This window comes from Excalfactoria chinensis, chromosome 4, assembly GCF_039878825.1.
Source record: "Excalfactoria chinensis isolate bCotChi1 chromosome 4, bCotChi1.hap2, whole genome shotgun sequence".
Taxonomy (NCBI): domain Eukaryota; kingdom Metazoa; phylum Chordata; class Aves; order Galliformes; family Phasianidae; genus Excalfactoria; species Excalfactoria chinensis.
This window is the reverse complement of record NC_092828.1, coordinates 8,169,147-8,190,141: the sequence shown is the minus strand read 5'-3', so window position 1 is coordinate 8,190,141 and position 20,995 is coordinate 8,169,147. Positions and strand designations below refer to the sequence as shown.

The 20,995-nt window shown below is 43.8% G+C and overlaps 1 protein-coding gene across 1 annotated transcript in view; it reads right to left on the bottom strand.

The window, feature by feature from the left end:
• Window positions 1-17,619, bottom strand: part of FAM193A (family with sequence similarity 193 member A) — a 68,494-nt gene extending 50,875 nt beyond the window's left edge. Inside the window, exon 1 of the mRNA XM_072334802.1 lies at window positions 17,145-17,619. Coding sequence (XP_072190903.1) covers window positions 17,145-17,414 — 270 coding nt within the window. The 5' untranslated portion in view covers window positions 17,415-17,619. The remainder of the gene's footprint in view (window positions 1-17,144) is intronic.
• Window positions 17,620-20,995: the final 3,376 nt, after the last annotated feature.

Below are 20,995 nucleotides of genomic sequence, written 5' to 3'. Positions count from 1 at the left end.
AGGTCTGATCTTGTCTTCCCCTTCCTTTGAGCCCAAAGCCATCCGCCTCAGCTCATAAGAGAGCTTAAAGTCTCAGAATGATAATTGACACCATGTTTAAAACCATAAACACGTACTAGCAAAATCCGCATCATCTACCATAGTGAAATTCCTACTGTACTGCAGCAGATGAAAGATATTGCCCTTGGGGGACAACAGTAAGTAGTTTTATCCAACTGTCAAGTTTCCCTTTTTAAACAACAGCGTCACTCTGCGCAGTTGGACAGCCCCAGCCCGTGAGCCATTTTCCCACAGCATCACAAATAGAAGAAAAACTTCACTTTCAGAACAAAAACAAAACCTTAATCTCAGTCATAAAAATCTATGCTTAATTTTAATGAGAGAGAACAAGTGCAAATGGAGTTTAGCGTAGAAATACTGCAGCTTGCTTTAACAAAATGATGAGACGCCTGCATGTTCACTGCTCCTTTGCAGTGACTGGAAGAATCAAAACCCTGTGTTCTGCAGTAGAAATGCCATGCAAACCAGAAGGCCGCAAACCATGACATAAGTTTGTGCTCATCCAGTTTGTGATTATATCTTAGTTCTCTTCCTAACTAAAAACAACAACAAAAGCCTTTTCCAACAAAACCCCACAAATGGCAGTACGAGGCTCTTAAGCTATGCAGCCAAGAAACTCCAGTATGCCTGTGTGCTATCAATTACTTGGCTGAATAAGAACATTCATTCAATTAAAGCCAGCAGCAATTAATACCATTATCTTCTTCAAATTCTGTATTACATCCATCTGGGATACTGCATGGAAATCGAAAAGCAAGTATTAGAAATTACTTTTTTGTTTGTTTTTTTTTTTTTTTTTTAGTGCTATGGCTGTGTATGCCCACACTTTATGATTTGTACTGATAACTTTGCCTTTCTTTCCCCTAGGACAGAGCTGTCAGATTTTAATCTGCTGTTCATACTTCAATCCCAAACAAATATACATAGAACTAAGAGGACTGAAGCAAAATAAAAACCCCTGAGAACACCAGCCTTTCCCTCTGAAAAACAAGTTGCATTTAATCAGATGCAAGTTTAAGATACCAAAGACATTTAGGAATTAATTACTTGAGCAGATAGCTTCACAGAAACAACTGTAGGTGCTCTAGAACAGGAACCGTGTTATAAGATACTGGTCTTCTTTGAAGAATCAGACACACTGATAAAGAGTCAACCTTACTCTTGACAGTAAGATCTCCTGAGACATGAAGAAAAGCCCTATGTAAGGAGCAGCATTTTCAGAAGGTCCAATGAAATACAATATTTGAAACCAGTTACGTTTCTTCTCCCCCACAGCAGAGAAATGAAGCTGTGAGGTAAGTGGCACGTGCTGTGTTTGGACAGGAGCGGACAATTAAGGCAGAGAAAGTTTGCTGGGTCTAGGTGCCTTTAATTCTGCAAGATGAGCATCAGTAAGATGCAGAGCCCTGGTATAATAGCCAGACCTAACAACAATCATCAGAATTACAGAAGACACAGCAACTAAGTGTTAACATGGGAGTTATAACAACCAGTTAGAGGCCTTACTTAGAACACAGAGCTAATGAACTGCAAGATGAGCTAGCATCCATATCAGACTATGTCTTTGCACCTCATTTTCCCAAAATTGCCCAGCTCGAGCTGTCCACTGTACATTCATACATCATACCATTCAGTAATTTTCTCATAGCCAAATGAAACTCACTACTGAAACATAACAGGTGGTGTGCTTCATCTTCCATTCTTCTAGCTGTTCTCTGCCCTCCTTCAGCCCCAAGTAACTCACTGCAGCAGCTCCTAAGAGAAGCAGAAACTATGTACACCACATCCAACCTACAGGCAGATAGGTACTTTCTTCACAGTGTCTGTTCAGTGCTCTCTCATCACATCAGCTGCTGCTCCTGATTGCTTTTTCATGCAGGTATTGATCACACTGTTAACGCAGAACAGGAACGAGTTAGCAGCAGTTACACATCCCCACAGAAAGCAGAGGCTGAAGCTGAAAGTTCCCAACCAGCCCTTCATATCACAACTCAGACATGACACTAATTAATCATGCAGACAACCCAAATCTGATGTGTTTGGATACGACACCAGAAACTGCTTACTCTGATCCTACGATGAGGCTCCACAGGCTGAAAAGCAAGAATAAGAAAGATTTCAAGGAATTAAGACATAAAAGAAGCCTGTCCTGTTTCCTAACCTCAGTAAAAAAAAATACTTCTTTACAGAAGCAAAACACAAGTGTTTCAAGATAAGCAATGGAAACCCAATAAAAGACGAAAGAAGAATGTAATTATTCACATGGAGTCGATGTGAAACAAGCAACCAACCCACCACTGTGTTATCAATGTGCACACTACTGTGTGATGAGAAAAGGAGATAGGATTCTTCGGACATGGTCAAGACTATGATCTACTGCCTCAAATTCCAGCTGGAAGGCTAACAGAAAGAGGATACAATCAGTTCACAGAAGAAACAAATACCAAACAAACTAATTCCAAAAGCCCAGGTATATTAGGCCTTATAGCTAAAATAAAAAGCATGTGGGCACTACAAAGCTGCAAGCTTATAACACACCACCCAAAACAGTGCATGAGTGGGTGATACCTCTTCTAGGCACAAGGCAGAGTGAAGTAAATCACAGGACCTCTTCTCACAAGAAAGTAAGACCTTAAGCATCTGCTGGAAACAGAAGTCCACCAGGAGCTGAAGAACTTGATGACTTTTTGTTTTAAAACATATACAGCAAGAGTCTCCCTTTAGCTGCAGACAGCAAGAAAGAAGTGGCTGACAGTAAACACTGAGAGACAGTTTCATTAGAAGCAACAATAAAGTCAACGGTTATTGAAGAGGGAAAGGAAAAAAGAACAGCAAGAGACAAACTGAGACAGATTTAACATCATTAAATAAGAACTCGGAGAAGAGAAGTCTAAGACAGGGAAGAACTAAGTCTCAAATGGCATAAAAGACACAAAGTCAAGACAACCAAGCACAAGAAGAGAACAGAAAACAGAGCAAGAGAATAATGACTCAGAAAAAGCACAGAGAAAATGAATAACACGCGTAACAAGAGCAAGAGAATGGAGGGGACAAATCAAAAAGGCTGAAGGCACAAAATGAAATAATTCTCAGTTTGAGACTGCTACGCTGAGTACATTAGTAATAATGAGAAAGAATCTATCCATTACTGAAGAGGAAATAACGTATATAGGAAGAATAGGTCCTCACTACAGAGATGAGCTACAAGCACGTGGCTCGCACAATCAGTACCAACAAAAGAGGCAAAATACCCACTCAGAGTCAGACTACCCTTGGGAACAGCCATATCGTCTGGTTTTTTGGTCTTGTTTTTGCTTTTTTTTCCTCCTCAAGCTGGCTTTACCTGATAACATTAGTTAAGAAGCTCAGGAAGCCCTCCGAGTCATCCTGAAATCAATCATCTTTAAAAACTCAAAGGATGCCCAAGGTACCAGAAGTTTAGATTAAGGTGAATGTAGACCCTTCCTTTAAAAGGAACAAACTACATAAATAAATAAATAAAAAGAAGGAATAAGAAGGACAAACACCTGGGGAACAATTCTGCCTTGCTTCAGTTCCCAGAAAAGTTAAGTAAGTATACTGAACCTATTACTGTTAAACACTTTGATGATAATGAGAAGAGGAGCACCACTCTGGTTTTGTCAAAAGCAAGCGCTGTCAAATCAGTACATCTTTTTTACATGACAGACTTACATGAGGGGAAAAAAAATTAAAATGTGTCCTGATTTCCTTGATTAATCCAGTTTTTGACAGCCTTACTCAGGAAACTGTTTAATAGACAAAAATCAAGATCTGGATAGAACTGCTGTGAATTTCCAACCAGATATAGGCAACAGCACACATGAGAGTCAGCAAGGTCAGACTTGAAAAAAGGCTAATGCTCCAATGGGGCATATAGCTTATGTGACACATGACATAATCCTTCCACCTAATACTGCTCCAGAAGGTCTCAGATGGAGAATTGCAACTCATCCTGAGCACAGTTCAAGGCAGGCATGAACAGCATGGTAAAACTCTACAAGAGAACAAGTATGACATCCATACAATATTACCTGTCAGGAAGGCTTGAAGGAAGCAGGGACACCCAGCTTACTGCATGCAGGAACAGTCAGTTCTCAAACAGAACAAGCAATGAAGTGCTTGAATTACAGCAAGAGAGTCAGATCATACAGTAAAAAACTAACAGTAAAGCATTGCAGGACAAAAATAAGCTGCATGGTGAGGTTGCAGTGTCTCCATCAATAGGGTCATTATGAGAACAGATAGGCAAACAGCTGACAAGTGTAACCAATGCTGTCTCCATTGGCCAGGAGAGGGAGAAATGAATGAGATAAGAGGGAATGAAACTTGAAATTAAGATCTCACAGCACAGAGACATTCTGGAACATGACATTCAGCCCTGGTATGAAACAGGAAGATAGTTTTTAAAGTGCAAAAGGAACCAAAAAACTATCCAGCAGCCTGAGCTCCCACTGAGAGTCTAATAAGCTTGGATTATGAAAAAGGAACTTTTAGGGAATTCTGTGGCAACATACAAATACCTTGCAAGTATAAAACATCAGATTCTAAAGGGCTCCTTTACAAGAAAGCCTCCAAGACCCACACCCACCAACCAACCAACTATTCAGCAACAGTATCTTTATTACCAGTAACAGTGAAGACATGTATTTTGGTAAGATTGTAGCAAAGCATTGTCAGAGTAAGCAGCTACTCCTGACCAGCAGCAAGTCACTGTTTCTCTTGCATGAAGTTCAAAAGGTAAAGTATGGATGTGGAACAGCTATAAGCAATTGCGTAAAGTGAAAATAAATGAAATAAATGAAAATATAAGCCCGAAATAACTTGAAACATCTACAGAAGATTATTGCTCTTCACTTTCATTACAAAACATAGGCCAGTCCAGTTTAAAGAAATGCCACAGACATAGTATTTAAAAAACATCATTATTAAGGTCATGATTTCCCCCATAACTCTCAAAACCAATATGCTGGGTGGCCAGCAACAGCCCTTCCTAAAACATTAGATAGTAATTAATATTTAACTTCATTACAATGCAATGCTCCTCAGTACAAAGTTCCTGCCTCTCCTACTTAAGGTTTCAAAATTCAAGCTAGGGGAGAAAAGCATTCAAGTACAGCAGCTTCCAGGACAGAAACAAACCGCTACCTTTTTACATAGAAAATGTAAGTTGTTGGGGTTTTGGTTGTTTGTTTCAAGCAATGTGTACTTATACATCATGGAAGCTTTAGTTTGTCCGCTCTTCCTTCTGTGTTTCAGCCTCTCAGCCAGCGCTGCAATAACAAAAAGCCCCAGCCCACTGCTCCAAGCTGCCTCAAATCACAGCACACACTGGTACAGTTCCCAACAGCCCATGGCAAAGAGCACAGAATCACAGTAAGTGGATATGAATCACGGGAATAGCGAGTAAAAAGAAGCAAAGATGAAGTACAGATGATCACACAGACAAAATTGTGAAGTTCCTTCTGACAGTACAAAATCATTTCATCACAGAATCATAGAATTACCCAGGTTGGAAAAGACCTCAAAGATCATCAAGTCCAACCGCAGCATAACCACATAGTACCCTAACTCTAAAAAAAACCTCTGCTAAATCGTATCTCTGAGCACCACATCCAAACAGCTCTTAAACACATCCAGGGATGGCGATTCAACCACCTCCCTGGGTAGCCTATTCCAGTACCTAACCACCCTTTCTGTAAAGAAGTGCTTCCTAATATCCAACCTAAACTTACCTTGGTGCAACTTGAGGCCATTTCCCCTCGTCCTGTCACTTGTCACCAGTGAGAAGAGACCTGCCCCACTCTCACTGTAAGAACCTTTCAGGTACTGGAAGACGGCAATAAGGTCTCCCCTCAGCCTCCTTTTCCTCAGACTAAACAGCCCCAGCTTCCTTAACCTCTCCTCATAGGGCTGATTCTCCAAGCCCTTCACGAGCCTTGTTGCCCTTCTCTGGACCTGCTCCAGCACCTCCATATCTTTCTTGTGCTGAGGTGCCCAAAACTGGACACAGTACTCAAGGTGAGGCCTCACCAATGCCGAGTACAGGGGCAGGATGACTTCCCTAGTCCTGCTCACCACACCATTCCTGATACAAGCCAGGATGCCATCAGCTCTTTTGGCTGCCTGGACACACTGCAGGCTCATATGCAGCCGACTGTCCACTTACTGATTTAAAACAAACGAACAAACAAAAAGAAAACCACAACACCAGGAAATGCATCTGATATCTATTCCAATGAAGAGTCTTACTTTCTATAGTCACATACATAACTTATGGCTAATCAAGTGGTGAAAAACTTCCAGTCAACCTCAGCTAAACCACTAACCTGCCATCTGTTGTGGTAGCGGCTTATTGAAGATAAGCAGCCTGGAAGCATTACTGCAATTAAGAAATCTTTTGGTCATTAACTCCACACCAATTAAACACTAAAGGCTGGCAAAATTGCACTGCAGCTCAGATCTGCTTTTTCAGGCAAACTTGTGCTCCCAAATGACTGGCTTCACCGAGCAACTCAGTGTTAAAAGAAAATATCTTCAGACACTTACTTGGGACTTGTGAGCAGCCTAAACACTCACATACGCACATGTTCTCCTAACCCAAAAATATTTACGTGCACACAAAGATTGATTCACACCTACACTTGGAGAGAAACATCACCAACCCACACTCAAGAACGCCGTGTTTAAGAGAGCTGGGATACCTACGTGCACCCATATGAGCATGCATGCATTCTCACCCACACATCTGTCCATGAAAGCCTCTGGGCTCACATCAACATCAGGACTATCCAAATGCAGTGTCTCACATTCTCCTTTGTGGAACATCCCCCACAACAAGTGTGAAGCAGCCAAATAATGGGTGCTTCTCTGATAAGGTTACGGAACTTGAAAGAAGTTCCCTAACTTTTTATGTCACATCCTAACTGAAGTTTGCTATGCTAACACCATTCATTCCAAGTATTTCTAAAACCACACAGTTCCTGTTAGTTTGCTGCACCTGGGCCAAGGGGAGAAAAAGAAATTACAAATATAAAATAAAAATAAACAGCTACCACATAATATTAAGAAACAGCTGAAGGTACAACTCAGCCGTAGCACCACCTCCATAGCCTTGAAAGAGTTCTGCCCTGAGAGCTACCATTTCTGTATACAGCAAGAAAAATGGTAGTTGAAAAGCAAAACTACTTTAGTCACAAAATACAGAAGAAAGCAAAAAGTTTGCCATGACCACAGTCATCACACCGACTCCAACGGCACCAACACGCAGCTGTGTGAGCTATTTCTCTTTGAAAGAAGCATCAAAGACAAGAAGCGGGTGGCAGCGCGCATTCAAGTCTGGCACCTCTGCCTAAAGCCGCTTCTTTTGTTTGTGAGGAGCTGCCACTGACAGCCTGACAGTACAAAGCTTCATGCAGAACAGGAGTCAAGGTAAAGCCTCCCAGTGCTCTGCAAAACATTACATGTACATTATTTTTAATGCACTCTCCAACAAATTCCAGTGCTACAAACAAGGTATGTTTTAATTAAAAAAAGGAAAGCATATTTTAAAGACTCACAGCTTGCATTAACAGACTTCATCCATAACTGGGACACAATGGACAACCTTCTTTGTGCCACTTTACAATGCCAATATAATTCAGTTTTGGTCATGTCCTTCACAGGTTTTAAGTGTTTGTCATTAGTGATACATTAAAAAAACACCTTATTAGTCAAGTTCAATAGAAGCAGGTTACATACAGTCATACCCAGCTGATGTTTGAGAGTCCTTCGTTCCTCCACTCATTCATGTATCTCAAAAGGCTAAGCTTCTTTTCATGTAACATCAATAATGTTTGCTCTTTTACAGTTCTTTCTCCTCATCCAAATAAACTCTTCTCCCATGGCACATGGGAGGAAAAGAAATACCATTTTAGTCTTATTCTTTCCTTCCTCATTCACTAACCACAGAACAGTCTTGTACTTCCTTTAACTTACCAGACCTGTCATTGCCACTCATTTCTTCTGACAGATTGGGATAAGCAGCATGCCAACAAAACCCAACTCCAATCCCTGAGATTTTGCTATACACAAACTGCATCAAAATGCTGTTTCTGGGTCTTGGTCAGAACTTGGTCTTTTTACATATTGTGAACCCAGGTTCACAACTCCTAAACAGTTGTTAGTGGTGGTAATGGTGGTACAAGATCATTCAGGGCTACTCCACACCAGCTAGACAGCCATGCTATTGCATACCTGTGCTAAGTCTACCTGAAAGGCACATTATCCAGATCATGTCTCACCTCAGATGGTCAACTCCGTATAAAAGCCACCTCATGAGATGGATGGTCCTAACACAAAGTGCCACATCTGTTTTTCTCCCCAAAAGCTGAGTATTATTAACTAAATGGGATTCCCACCATGGTCAGCATCCTAAGGCTTCTGTAGAGAAACATGCCCTACTACTCTATCTTTCAATTTCCAATACTCTGCCTGAGGAATAATTTCAATGGTTACCTCTACTATGCCTGCAGATTTCCTAAAGAAGGTGAGTGAGCAGACCTTAAGGGGTAGAGGAAAAAGAGAAGTAAACAAAAACAACCAGAAGGATGAAGAATAGAAAGAAGAATGACAAAGAATGAAGAGGAATAGAAAACATCACGGATGAGAACTGTTTCTCGGATGGCTCCAGACATCAAAGGGACTATCTTAATACACACTTCATTTAACTGTGGTGCTGTTTTCTTTTGCACAAATGTAACTTGCACTACTCATTATATCGGATAGAGCTTTTAAGGTTTATATAGTTTATAGAAAGTAAGTTATATTAAGAGTAATATATTAATAGAGTAATAGAGTTATGATAAGAGTAATATATTAGTAATCGTTAGGATTGCATTAAGATCAATCTTAGTTTTGTTAAGGTTAAATTTGACTAAGTAGATGAGTAATTCAGTTAAGCTGAGCACAATAGTATAAGTATATTGCATAGAACATATAGAATAATATCAAATTTATAGTAGATTATACCTGGGATTTTAGTGTTCACATTGAAAAGGGATAAATTGTTGTCTTGGGGGGCGGGGAGATGTTGTAGATGCTAACGAGGCTGAACCTTGTAATACAAGCATATAGGCGGTAGCGGGGCTTTTTCGGGATGTGACGGTGATAGTAATCCAGCCTCTTCCGTCTCAAGCCCTGTGAATCACATTGGCGCGCATTTCAAACGTGCCCTAGGGGGCGTAGACGAAGTAGTAAGGTATATAAGGTATTGATTACTCCTAATAAACGCCATTTTGCCACGTTTCTTGATGAGTCACGGTGGTCTTTTGGCTCTGGCAGAGGTTTCGCAAGAAGCTGGGAAATTGGGGGTTTCCGAGTCACGGCAACACAAGAGCTATTTAGAGCAGCAAACACTGCCCCAACAGCTGATCGCATCCTCCATCTGTTCACAGCTCACAGACCACTCAACTGCTGCCAAATCAGTTAAAAAATATCCATCCGCTTTTTCAAAAAGCCACTGCCATCCACATGCACCCCCAGCAACCAGCGCTCGCTCCCTTTACAGCGCAGGCTCCCAGCCTTCCTGCAGTAGCAGCAATCCATCTCCCCAGCCACAGTCCTGAAACCAGGATGCCACCGCTGATGAACCTGCTCTAGACCTATGGCAGCCAAAGCTCCAGACTCCAAAATACAACAGGGTTACAGAAATCTTCAAAGACTTACCTGATGACTGGGGTCTCACCTTTCTGAAGCTCCTTCAGAAGCACAACTTGACAAACCTACTACATAGCAGTTCAACAAACGGATGCATTCAAGGATGACTGCAGCCAAAATGCATTGTGCAAGAGGATCTACTTCATGATGTGCCAATGTGATAACACTACAGATCTACAGAAGCATCCACAGCCAACTTGATTTTCTTCCTCAAGCTTTCAGAAGAGAACACACATAATATGTTTCATAGGGCTTTATACTCAGAGCTTGTCTTCCAAGAAATGTGAAACAGTCAATCCTTTTTTACTTCCTAAAATTGAATGAAGGTTGGGTTTGTTCCTTTTTTTTTCAGTTTTAAGAATTGACCAAGGTTAAGATGAGAGAAAGATCTCAACCCTTCTGGGCTCTAATTCTATTTTGTTTTTAATGAGAAAGTCATATATGAAGAGGCAAAGGATAAATACAGTCTACTACAGAGATTTCCACCTTCTCCAACTCTGGGCACCCAGCTTGCACCAAATTCCCCTAGGGATTTCTATAACAAAGAGCAGAGAGATGTGGTTCAGCATGATTCAGAAATGCCTCTCTCTCAGGTACTCAAGTGTCCCTTAGAATTATTAGAATGGAGAGAACTACACTTTCCCTACGTTACATAGCTTGTACAGAAGAAGTTCAGTTAATCATATAAGAACACAGCTAAAACTCACACTCCAAGGAAGCCTCTCTCCAACACTATCACCAGTCAAACATAAACAGTTCCAGTCCCACAGCCTCAAATAACTCACAGGCAGACCCAGTGATTTGTTTCCCTGAAATCCACTTACTAAGGTGGTGCTCAGGCTAAGCTCTGCACCACCAGAGTAGCTGTATATCCTATATACCAAATTATTTGCCCTGAGAAAATATACTTTGGGAGAATTACTATGCTGCTCAGACATAGCTTTCGTGCTATTTCTGGTTTATTTGCTCACACGGCTATGAGGTGAAGGTCAATAATGTCATAGGCTGCCTTGCATCTCAACAATATAAAATTAAATAACTCTCACATCAAAAAAATAATGGTGTATTTGTTTTACTGCATTCCCTGACAAGCCTCATTTTTGGCAGTTCCCATAATAACATTAAGGGCAGCATTATAAGTGTCATTTCCCAGCTGAACTCTTCATTTGCAGCACAAGAAACTTGTAGATTAAGTCATTAACAGGGACAGGGAATTGGACCGCAGCATTCATCTATCCATTTAACTCAAATATTTCCTTATTTTAATTATCCTACAAAGTTCTCCCATATAGAACGCTCCTCTAAATAGATCCGTTCAAAGCTACCTTGGTCACCATTAAAGTAAAAAATTACCACAAGAAAGGAAAGCATAGGAACAGTTTTAAAACTCAAATAAAAGATGACAAATAGCCTCTTTTCCCAATGCTGAAGAAGCCCCAACAAATAGGACATCTTCTCTGATTACCAGGATCCACATAAATCCCAGATCCCTGCCTGGCACACACAAGAAGCCCTGTATATCCTAAGCAATGCAAGATGATTTCTAGTTATTTCTCCTAATAACTTCATAATAACACAACTGCGGCTCCGGGAAGACCTCATTGTGGTCTTCCAGTACTTGAAGGGAACGTTTCAACAGGAGGGGGAAGCGCCTGTTTACAAGGGCAGATAGTGATAGGACAAGGGGGGATGGTTTTAAACTAAGACGGGGGAGGTTTAGGTTAGAGATCAGGAGAAAGTTTTCCACACAGAGGGTGGCAGCACACTGGAACGGGTTGCCCAGGGAGGTCATGGATGCCCCATCGCTGGAGGCATTCAAGGCCATGTGGCTCTGGGCAGCCTGGTCTGGTGGTTGGCAGCCCTGCATATGGCAGGGGGATTGAAACTGGATGATCATTGTGGTCCTTTTCAACCCAGGCCATTCTATGATTCTTAATCTGTATTTCTTAAGGACCACCCTTAGTGAAAACACATCAGGGAGTAAACGTTACCCATTTAGGCACCAAGTACCACCAAACTGAAATTCCACATGCACTCAACAGTGTCAGGGAAGAAGAATCCCTTCCATACATGAACTGGAAACAAGAAGGGATCTGAGGACTCCCCTCATGGTAGGACACCACTACAAAAGCATAAATGCAGTAACAAAGAAAATATGAGATTAAACACAAAAAATGAAACTTCAGGTACTAGTTTGGATCAATGATAAAAAGGGAAGACCAGACTGAACCCTGAATACTGTCACCAATACGCACACATTTCAAGAGGAACTTTTCATGTTAATCAAACTCTGACCTAAATCAACAACAAGGTTTCATTTACAATCAGGATGCAAAAGTTGGGAAGGGAATGGAGTTATTCTTATTATTACTATTTCAATAGTAAAAAATACCTTTTTAATCTCTCAACCGCTTTGTAACCAATGCAGCAATGAAAAGAAATCCATTGCCTTCATAACAAAGCCATAGTAGGACACTTCACTAGTACTGATTAGACACCACTGCCCAGATGCAATTTTATTGGGGCACAGGTTTCCCATATTTCGTTTCACAGCTCACAACCAATTATTCTCGTTATCAATTGACTGTGATACAGCAGGTGCAGGAGGTGGGGGAGAAACAGAGCCATCGGGGATTGGAAATACGTCAAGGTCACGAGTACACGCAGGCACACACTTCCCAGGAGCAGCATTACACGATCTGAACAAACAGCTAATAGGCATGCCTGTGGCCTCACATCTACTAGCAGAAAAATGCCTTAACTGATCATGAGAAGACGCTAAGAAAGAGCTATTAATGCGAATGTTATGCAACCATTAAGCTTGTTTCAAATGAATCTAACTAGAACACTTCAAACTTTTAGTCACAATAGATTCCCCTTCTAAATTAGCAAGTCAACTCAACCATGCCACCTAAAACCAATCCTAATACTTTCATCTGCTCTCTTATATCTCCTTTTATTAAGGAGCAAGCAGAGCATGAGCTCTTCAAGGTAGAGATTGCACCTCCATTTAAAATAAAGAAAAAGTGAATTGCATTTAGAGAAATAAACGTGCTCCTGGACTATCCGAAGATTCTTTTTCATAAAATAAGTATTTTGGGTTTAAAAAAATCCCTACTTCTTCAACCTGAAGTTACACCACTACTCATTAGAACTATCTAATCTATCTGATCCTCAATAAAAATTGATCAAAACACATTTGCCTTTTTTGGAGCTACACAAAAGTACAAAAGCTGGCTATTCAATCAATGTCTGAGCTCATGAGAAAGCTCACCTTTATATATAGATCTTTTCTTTTGAATGTTTGAATCACTGAAGGGGAAAGAGAGAAAAGGGAAAACCTCAAACAACAAATCAAGCACGGATACCTGTAAAATGCAATCAAGTGGAGCACTGAACTACAAAGCTGATGAGCAAACCTGCTCTATAGAGTGGCAATGTACAGTCCGCTATGAATAGCGTAGCTATTTAAGAAACAATATCTGTAACAAAAGTCCAGCAAAATAGGTTATGAAAATTATGACAGCTCTCAAATGCAAGATTTAATCATTGCTACACTTGACAGATATAAACAATACTTTGAGAAAAGGAAGTCAGAAAATGGTAAAATGGCTTCTGAATTATTCAGCTGAATACAAGACAATCAGGGCAGCAGAGGATCCCACCACTGCAGAGCAGCCATGGACAGCAGCCCTTCACCCCCATGCGTCCCAACACACCAAGTACAGCCCACCTGCCCACAGCAGTACTTGGGGTTGTGCAGTTGTGGGTTAAGACAGCCCAATGCTCCTTACAGCATGAATAATCCAACCAATGTCCAAAAACGTAGAGGAAGAAATCAAGAAGGCCCGATGCAGAGTATTATTGAATTGAAAACAACTCAAAACAGACAGTATAGCCTTTTCCTTTAAATATACATATGAAAGTTCAAAATATTTCCTTTTCTGATTACAAACGACCATCACTGGTAGGATACATGACTCTTCCTAACGCTTCTGTGATCAGTTCTGTAAGATGAAACACTGGCACTGAACACTGCCATTGCAACTTTCATTTCAGTCATTCTAAAACATTTGCTAATGCTGCAAAGGGTGAATTCTGATGCTCTTAAGCATGTGCATGGGGCAAGGTAGCTTCCAGTAAGGTTCCATGAGGTGTCACCCACCTGAAGCTCAGAGCAAGACTTAGCACATACTCCAACACACAATTAGGCCTTCAGTCTTAAAAATAACACTCCAAAGATGATGTATAAGAGGCTCAATTAAAATATATTACTTGGCTACAACAGTCTCAGCTAGAATGTCAATTCTAGAACACGCACTTCTAGTTTCAACCACAAATAAAGTCATTCTATAAAAGATACATAATGTATACCTAATTCTAAACAATTACGGATAGAGAGGAGCACAGAACACATACAGGATCACTTATTAAACCTCTTCTTTCATTCTGTAGTTTAGATAACTCTTGGGAGAAGCATTTCATGCAACTTCAATAGAAGAACGTGCCTCCAATATCCAGAACAGATGCCCTCAGCTCATGGAAGTGATGCAAGACGAAACAGAAAAGCACACAAACAACCAGAAACACTGCAGAAAATACGAAAATCCCCTCTCCTTTTTTCTTTTTCAGTGTTTTATACAATTGGATAAGCTTATATTTCCAAATATGTGGGTCCAGCAGAGAACTGACTGCTGATTCTCTTGCCCACTAACAGGAACTTTACAATGTGCTGTGTAAGATGCAAGTAAAGCAAGGCTGGTTACTACTTCACAGCTATTAGAGCGCTGCTTACTTTCCATCCAGCCAAAACAAACATTGCACCTAATTTAGAAGCAATCAGTCATCTAAAACACACAGTTTTCCTTCTCAACTTCATCCAGAAGCAACATATGCTAGTCCTTCATTCACAGAACACACTCTTGTTTTGACCATGTACTCTTAATTAGCGAATTATTAACCATTAAGGATATCACATTTTCAAATAAGTAACAAGTTAATGGCAATTTGAGATTTCACATCTGAAACAAAACTGTCATTTAACTGTTAAGTATTGGCAACTTCTGTGCCTCAGCACCATTGGGGCGGTATTGGCAACATCAAGGGAAAAGCCACCGCAACAAGTATGGAGAAAGTAATGCCAATTTTAAAGGTACATCCCTAAGCACTGGCATTTACCCTTTGGAAACTGAGGATTGGGATTTACCTATCGCCATTATATACCAATTTTAATCACTTAGAATCATAGAATTACCCAGGTTGGAAAAGACCTCAAAGATCATCAAGTCCAACCGCAGCCTAACCATAGTACCCTAACTCTAAAACCCTCTGCTAAATCATATCTCTGAGCACCACATCCAAACGGCTCTTAAACACATCCAGGGATGGAGATTCAACCACCTCCCTGGGGAGCCTATTCCAGTACTTAACTACCCTTTCTGTAAAGAAGTGTTTCCTAACATCCAACCTAAACTTGCCCTGGCGCAACTTGATCAAGGCCATAATGTTCACTGTTGGATCAAATCAGATCTTTGCCATGGGTTTATTCTGGCTGAACTAAATGGTTTATTTGACAAACTTCTTAATTCCTCATCTGCCCACCAGCTTTCAGGATCACTCCTGCCATGCTAACAAGACAGAAACACTTGATGGAACCATACGCACATCTGAGAACACAAGCAAAAAAACAAAAACCAACCTTAAAAACTAGGACAAAGTCACAAATGTTTTCAAAATAACGTTGCACATAGTTGGAAAAGTATGAATAATGTATTAATATAAAGAACAGACAAAAGTATTCTTCCAGAAATTGAATGCTGGAATATCGCGTTTAATTTGGGAAGTTCAACTTACACTCTTCAATCAAAGACCCCTGAAGACTAAGAAATCTTATAAAGAACCACTTGGTCCAAAATGAAGAAACACAAAGTAGAAAATCTAGAGGTGCTGCTGCCTTTTAAGGCAAATTTCAGCAGAAGATCTGATCGAGTACAATTAGTTGACAACCAAAGTCCTGGGCTGCATCTGAACCACAAGACACAAAGAGATCAAAACATCATGGATACTGGAGCCTTTGCTATTTGAATCACATCCACGTGCTGCTCTGCGCATCACTCCACTGCTTGTTTCCTTCGGCGTTATCACGTTTATTCCAGTGACACCGAGGAACCTGTGCCAGAAAAAACCTGCATTCCAAGACATCAAAGAGGAAGATGCATCTCCCAAGAGGAGATGGTGAAGCAAAAGGCTTTACCAAAAATACAATTTGTAAAGTTACAAATAACTTCCACTCCTCTTCACCATTATGCACCATGTTCTTCTGAATAAGTCGTACAAGTGGCACCATCCCAGTCAGTAATGACACTTGGAAATAAGCACCAGATTACAACATGCAGACGGTTCCTCTGAACCACTGCGAGCCCCAGATAACCAAAATATGATGGCACAAAAAGACAAGATTTAAAGGAAAAAAAATGCTCACCTACAATTACCAAATTGGTCATTGACCCAGCAAAACAGATGGGCAAAAAATGACATAAATTACATTACCATTGGTTGCATGATGGCATCTCAACCACCCCATAGTAGCACAAAAGCCATTTCTCTTTCCCCCTCACGCGTACAAGTTCGCGAGGGCAAGAGAGGAAGCAGAGCAGGCTGCATGACACACATGGCCGGCTGAAGATGCTGTCAGCAGGAAATCCTTTTGTCAATATAATACCTCAATGCAACCTTTGTGTGGACAACGTAAAAACCAGAGGTAACCTTTCTCAGGGAAAGGCACATCAACTTATTTACTCTTTCATCACTTGAGCCATTGGACGCCTTTCTAAAGGTTTAATCCTTGAGCGATTTCTTGGGGGGAAAAAAAAGAACCAATTATACCCACGCTCTGCTCCTAACAAGTGTCACCATCTTAAGGAATAACGGACCAGATCTACACGATTTCGAGGCCCCAGTTCAACCTCCAAGGCAGCCCAACGCCCAACCGAGCTGCCAACTGCCGAGACGGCTCAGCCCCGCGCTCCCGGCCCTCCACGATTTCCGCTCCCCCGAGGCCCGTCCCTTCAGCTCCTCGGTGAAGGTGGGGCCCGAGGCGCGGACCCCGCAGCCGGGGGCTCTCAGCAGGGCGCCGCGCCGCCCTTCCCCCACAAAGGCCGAGGAGCCGGGGCCTCTCCCATCCCCGCAGCCCCCGGGGGCCTCTCTCCGGCTCCCCCCCAGCCCCGGGCCGGCGAAGGGCAGCGAGGAGAGGCCGGATGGCGCGGCAAGCCCCCCACCTTTTTCCCTTCCCAACCGCCCCCCCCCACCCCCACCCCTCATCGCACCCGCCCGTGGGGCCGTGCGGACGGTCCCGGCGATCCGCGCCTCACCTCGCCGTGTCCCGCCGCCGCCCCGCCGCCTCCGCCCAGGGCTGCGCTGCCGGCGGCCGGGGCTGTCAGCAGGCCGCCCACCGCGCTCGGCGTGCCGGCCGCCGCCTGGCTCGCAGCCCGCAGAGGGACCGCTCCCGCCGCGGCCCCGGCCTTGCCCAGGCCTCCGGCGCCGCCTCCGCCGCTGGGTCCCGGCCCGCCGCTGCTGCTGAGGCCGCCGCCCCGCTTGTTCTTCCGGCGCTTGGCTCCGCGCTTGGCGTCGGCCGGACTCATCGCGCCTGACACCCGGGCGGGGAGGAGGGAGCGGGGGGGAGGAGAAGGAGGAGAAGGGGAAGGAGCGCGGGGCCGCGGCGATGCTCCCGGGTGCGGAGGGGAGCGGGCAGGGCCGGGGCGCGGGGCAGCCCGGGCGCCGAGGAGCGGAGCGCACCGACTGTCACGGCAACAGGGACTCCGTCGGCCCCAGCGCCGCTGACCAGAGTTACCGTCCAATATGGCGGACACAAGGGGAAAGTGATCCCCCCTTACGTCGGGGGGCTCCCCCTCGCGCTGACGGGAAACCGCCCCGCGGGGCGCGCCGGGACGCGTAGTTCTCTTGCGGCCCGCTGGCGCGCGGCGCGCGGGGAGGGACACTACAGCTCCCGGCGTGCATCGCGGCACCCCGCTGGGCGCGGCCGTGACGTCACCCGCCGCCGCGAGGCCGCCTGGGAGCGGTAGTCCCGCCCGCCGCCGTTCGCCCCGCCGGCCGACGTCGCCACCCCGGTCAAGGGACTACACCGCCGCGCGGCAGCCGGCCGCACCACGTGACGCGCACCCCCGCGTCTTAAAGGGGCCGCGGCGGCCGGGCGCTCCCGCAGAGGCTGAGGCGCGAGGGGCCGCCTTCCCGCGAGCCGAGCCGGGCGGAGGCCTCGGGCTGATGCGGGGAATGGCGGCCCCTCCTGCTACCTGCGTTCACAAAAGCATCGCAAAGCCGGGTTTAAGCGGCGCCACGACCAGCTCCTTTTCATAAAGAGCTGCGCGGGAGCCGCGTTTTGCCGTCCGCAGGTGCGGGCTGTGGGAGCTGGGCGTGAGGAGGCGCCGAGCCCTGCGGCTTAAAATGGAGGTTACACACGGTGGGCTGCAGGCGGGGGGCTCTGCTGAAAACACGGTGCTGCCCTGACCGGGTGTGGAGGTCAGCGGGCTGCCAGCAGAGCTTGGCCAACCCAACCCAGCCCAGCAGAGGCATTGGCAGCTCCAGAGATAACTTGCGTCTGTGCTGAAGGTGTTCCTTCCTGCCCTGATACACGTGGAAGAGCTTTGCAGGTGTTCACAGGCATCAGTGAAACCAGGAACGTGTCTGTTCCTGGTAAGGTCTGGTAAATGGCAAGTGTTGGAGGAGCGGGACCCTCCGAATGTCCTCAGACGTAGCAGGGGGTTGGAATTTGATGGTCATTGTGGTCCTTTTCAACCCAGGCCTTTCTACGATGCATAAACCCACTCAGCACACGCAGTACTGTATGAGCAGCTAATTGCAGGATGACCAGCTGTAGGTCACACAGCTGTGTGCGGCCTTTTGCTGCGAATGAATAAAGTCTAGGCCCTGTAATATGGACTCCAGTTTTGACTTCTTGACATCTCAATACACAGCGTTATTCTCAGGGTGCCTATCTTTGATTTGAAAGGTTGACGTGGCTTACTTCAGACCTACATACAGCCAGCTTTATCTTCCCTTCAGAACGGCATTCTCACGTGGTCCCAGCTGTCAGTGTCTCTATCCCCTATGTTACAGATAAAAAGCATTGTTATGAGAAACTATTATAGTTAAATCACTCAGCTGCACAGCAGCTAAGTCAGCTTCGTCTGTCACCACGTTTAATTCCAGAACTCTCACCGCAGAAACATTTACGTTTTCCTTTCACTATTCAGAAAATAAGGACCATCCATACAATCTTTATAACTCAGTTTTCAGCCTTAAAGACAATTGGCAGCACAGGACAGAAAGGTTTTATAAACTGTTGGGCTCAGCGTCTTTTTGTCAATCTGCAAATAAATCGAGGAAAATGAAGTACTTTTATTTGAACAGCACTCAACTACCACACCTTATTTTTAGCTTGCAATGAGCTGCTGAGCCGGTAGGTTGCTTTAGAAACTTGCCAGCTTGGTGGTGGATTTGAAGTTTAGATGAACCGGAGCAAAAGAAAGAGGAAATGAATTTGACCGCTGTGAGGATTTATAACCAAACTTCTTGCCTTTACTTGAATTAAATTATTTCAAATGCTCAACCTCACCCCTAAGAAAATACGGCCAGTCTTTGGGGCAAACTGACATTAATTTAGCTCATAGTTAACTTCAAGCACAGCGTCGCACTTCAGTGTTCTTTAGGGAGAAGAATTATTTGTATTACTACAATTTTACAGATTTTACAGGAATAACCTTTATGAAAACTCACTCCATACTCAGCACAGAGTGCTGCATGCACACACTGCCTCTGAACCAGCTGTACTGCAGTGGTTTTACAGTTCTATCTGAAGCAGAAGGCTAATAAAACTGTGAGGACAGTCCTACTGGTCGCAGTTACCTTTAAGTTCTGCCTTCACAATGTCTGGCAAAACTCAATATGGTTTTACTTTCTCGCTGGAATAGTTGTGCTGGTCTTGTCTTGCCTACACATCTAAGGTGTCTGTATTACTTGTTGTAGTTTAACCTGGCAGGTGACTATGCAGCACACAGTCATTTGCTCACTCCCCAGTTTGCAGTGGGATGGAGGGGAGAACTGTGGAAAAATAGTAGAATTGAGATAAAATCATTTACTAAGATAGAGAAAATGGTAACAATTATGACACATAGATATGAATGTTTATAACAAGTGATGCACAAGCAATTGCTCTCCACCTCCTGACCGATGCCTGGCTAGGACCCCCATCCTTTAACCGCTGCCATCACCAAACTATTGTCTTATTTACGTTTCCAAAGATTACTTTTGGGTCCTCGCTTTCTGTCAGTTCTCCCCACGTGGTTACAGTTGTACAGAGGCCCTGGGGCTTTGCATTCAAATCGATGTTATACAACTCAAGGAATTTGTCAACATAATTATTCTGCAGCTAGCATTAATTTGTCTTTGCTGTCCAACAATCTGTCATTTTAATAGCAATTTCATCCTCTAAAAGCCTTCCCTACGAGAGAGTGAACGTGCACGTGTATGGGCATCGGGAACTGTGAACTTACACAGTAGGAAAGAGCAGCTGGATGATATGGCATGCAGACACTGCCTGATCACAGAGATCCTCATTATGGTGAGAGCCCCTCTCCAAGGTCAACACATGGAACTCACATCCCAGTGCTGTCTGAGAAAGCATTTGGGAGCCACCGAGGGCTCATAGAAGAGCTCTGCCTGTGGTCTCACAGCACCATGATTACAAACCAGCACTGAAGCAGCACCACAGCAAACTGAGTGCCTTCTCATCAGCATATGTTCTGACGGGCACAGTAACGTCTGAGCTCCTTCTGCATGCAGGGGACATTGAAATCACATTCCCAGATGGCCTTCATGGGGGACAAAGCACTGGAGTTTTTGGTTGCACGGTGCAGTGACACAAGCAGAACATTCTGCTAGCAGGCCTACCTGTATAGCAAAGGACTGAGGGCTGCTCTTCAGATGACCACATTCAGTTTCATCTCTCCTCCTCTGGAACTTGTTTCACAGCCAGATGTTGCAGCTGATATAAACTTTATCTAAAGCAGAGAAAGTTAGGGCAGAATAGAAGCAGCCTCACCTGCTGTATAATAAAACTTCATTTCATTAGCTTTACGACCTTTACAGCTTTATGGTTATTGGTTTTTTTTTCCCGCAGTTTTCACTGGTCCTTAAACAATGTGTT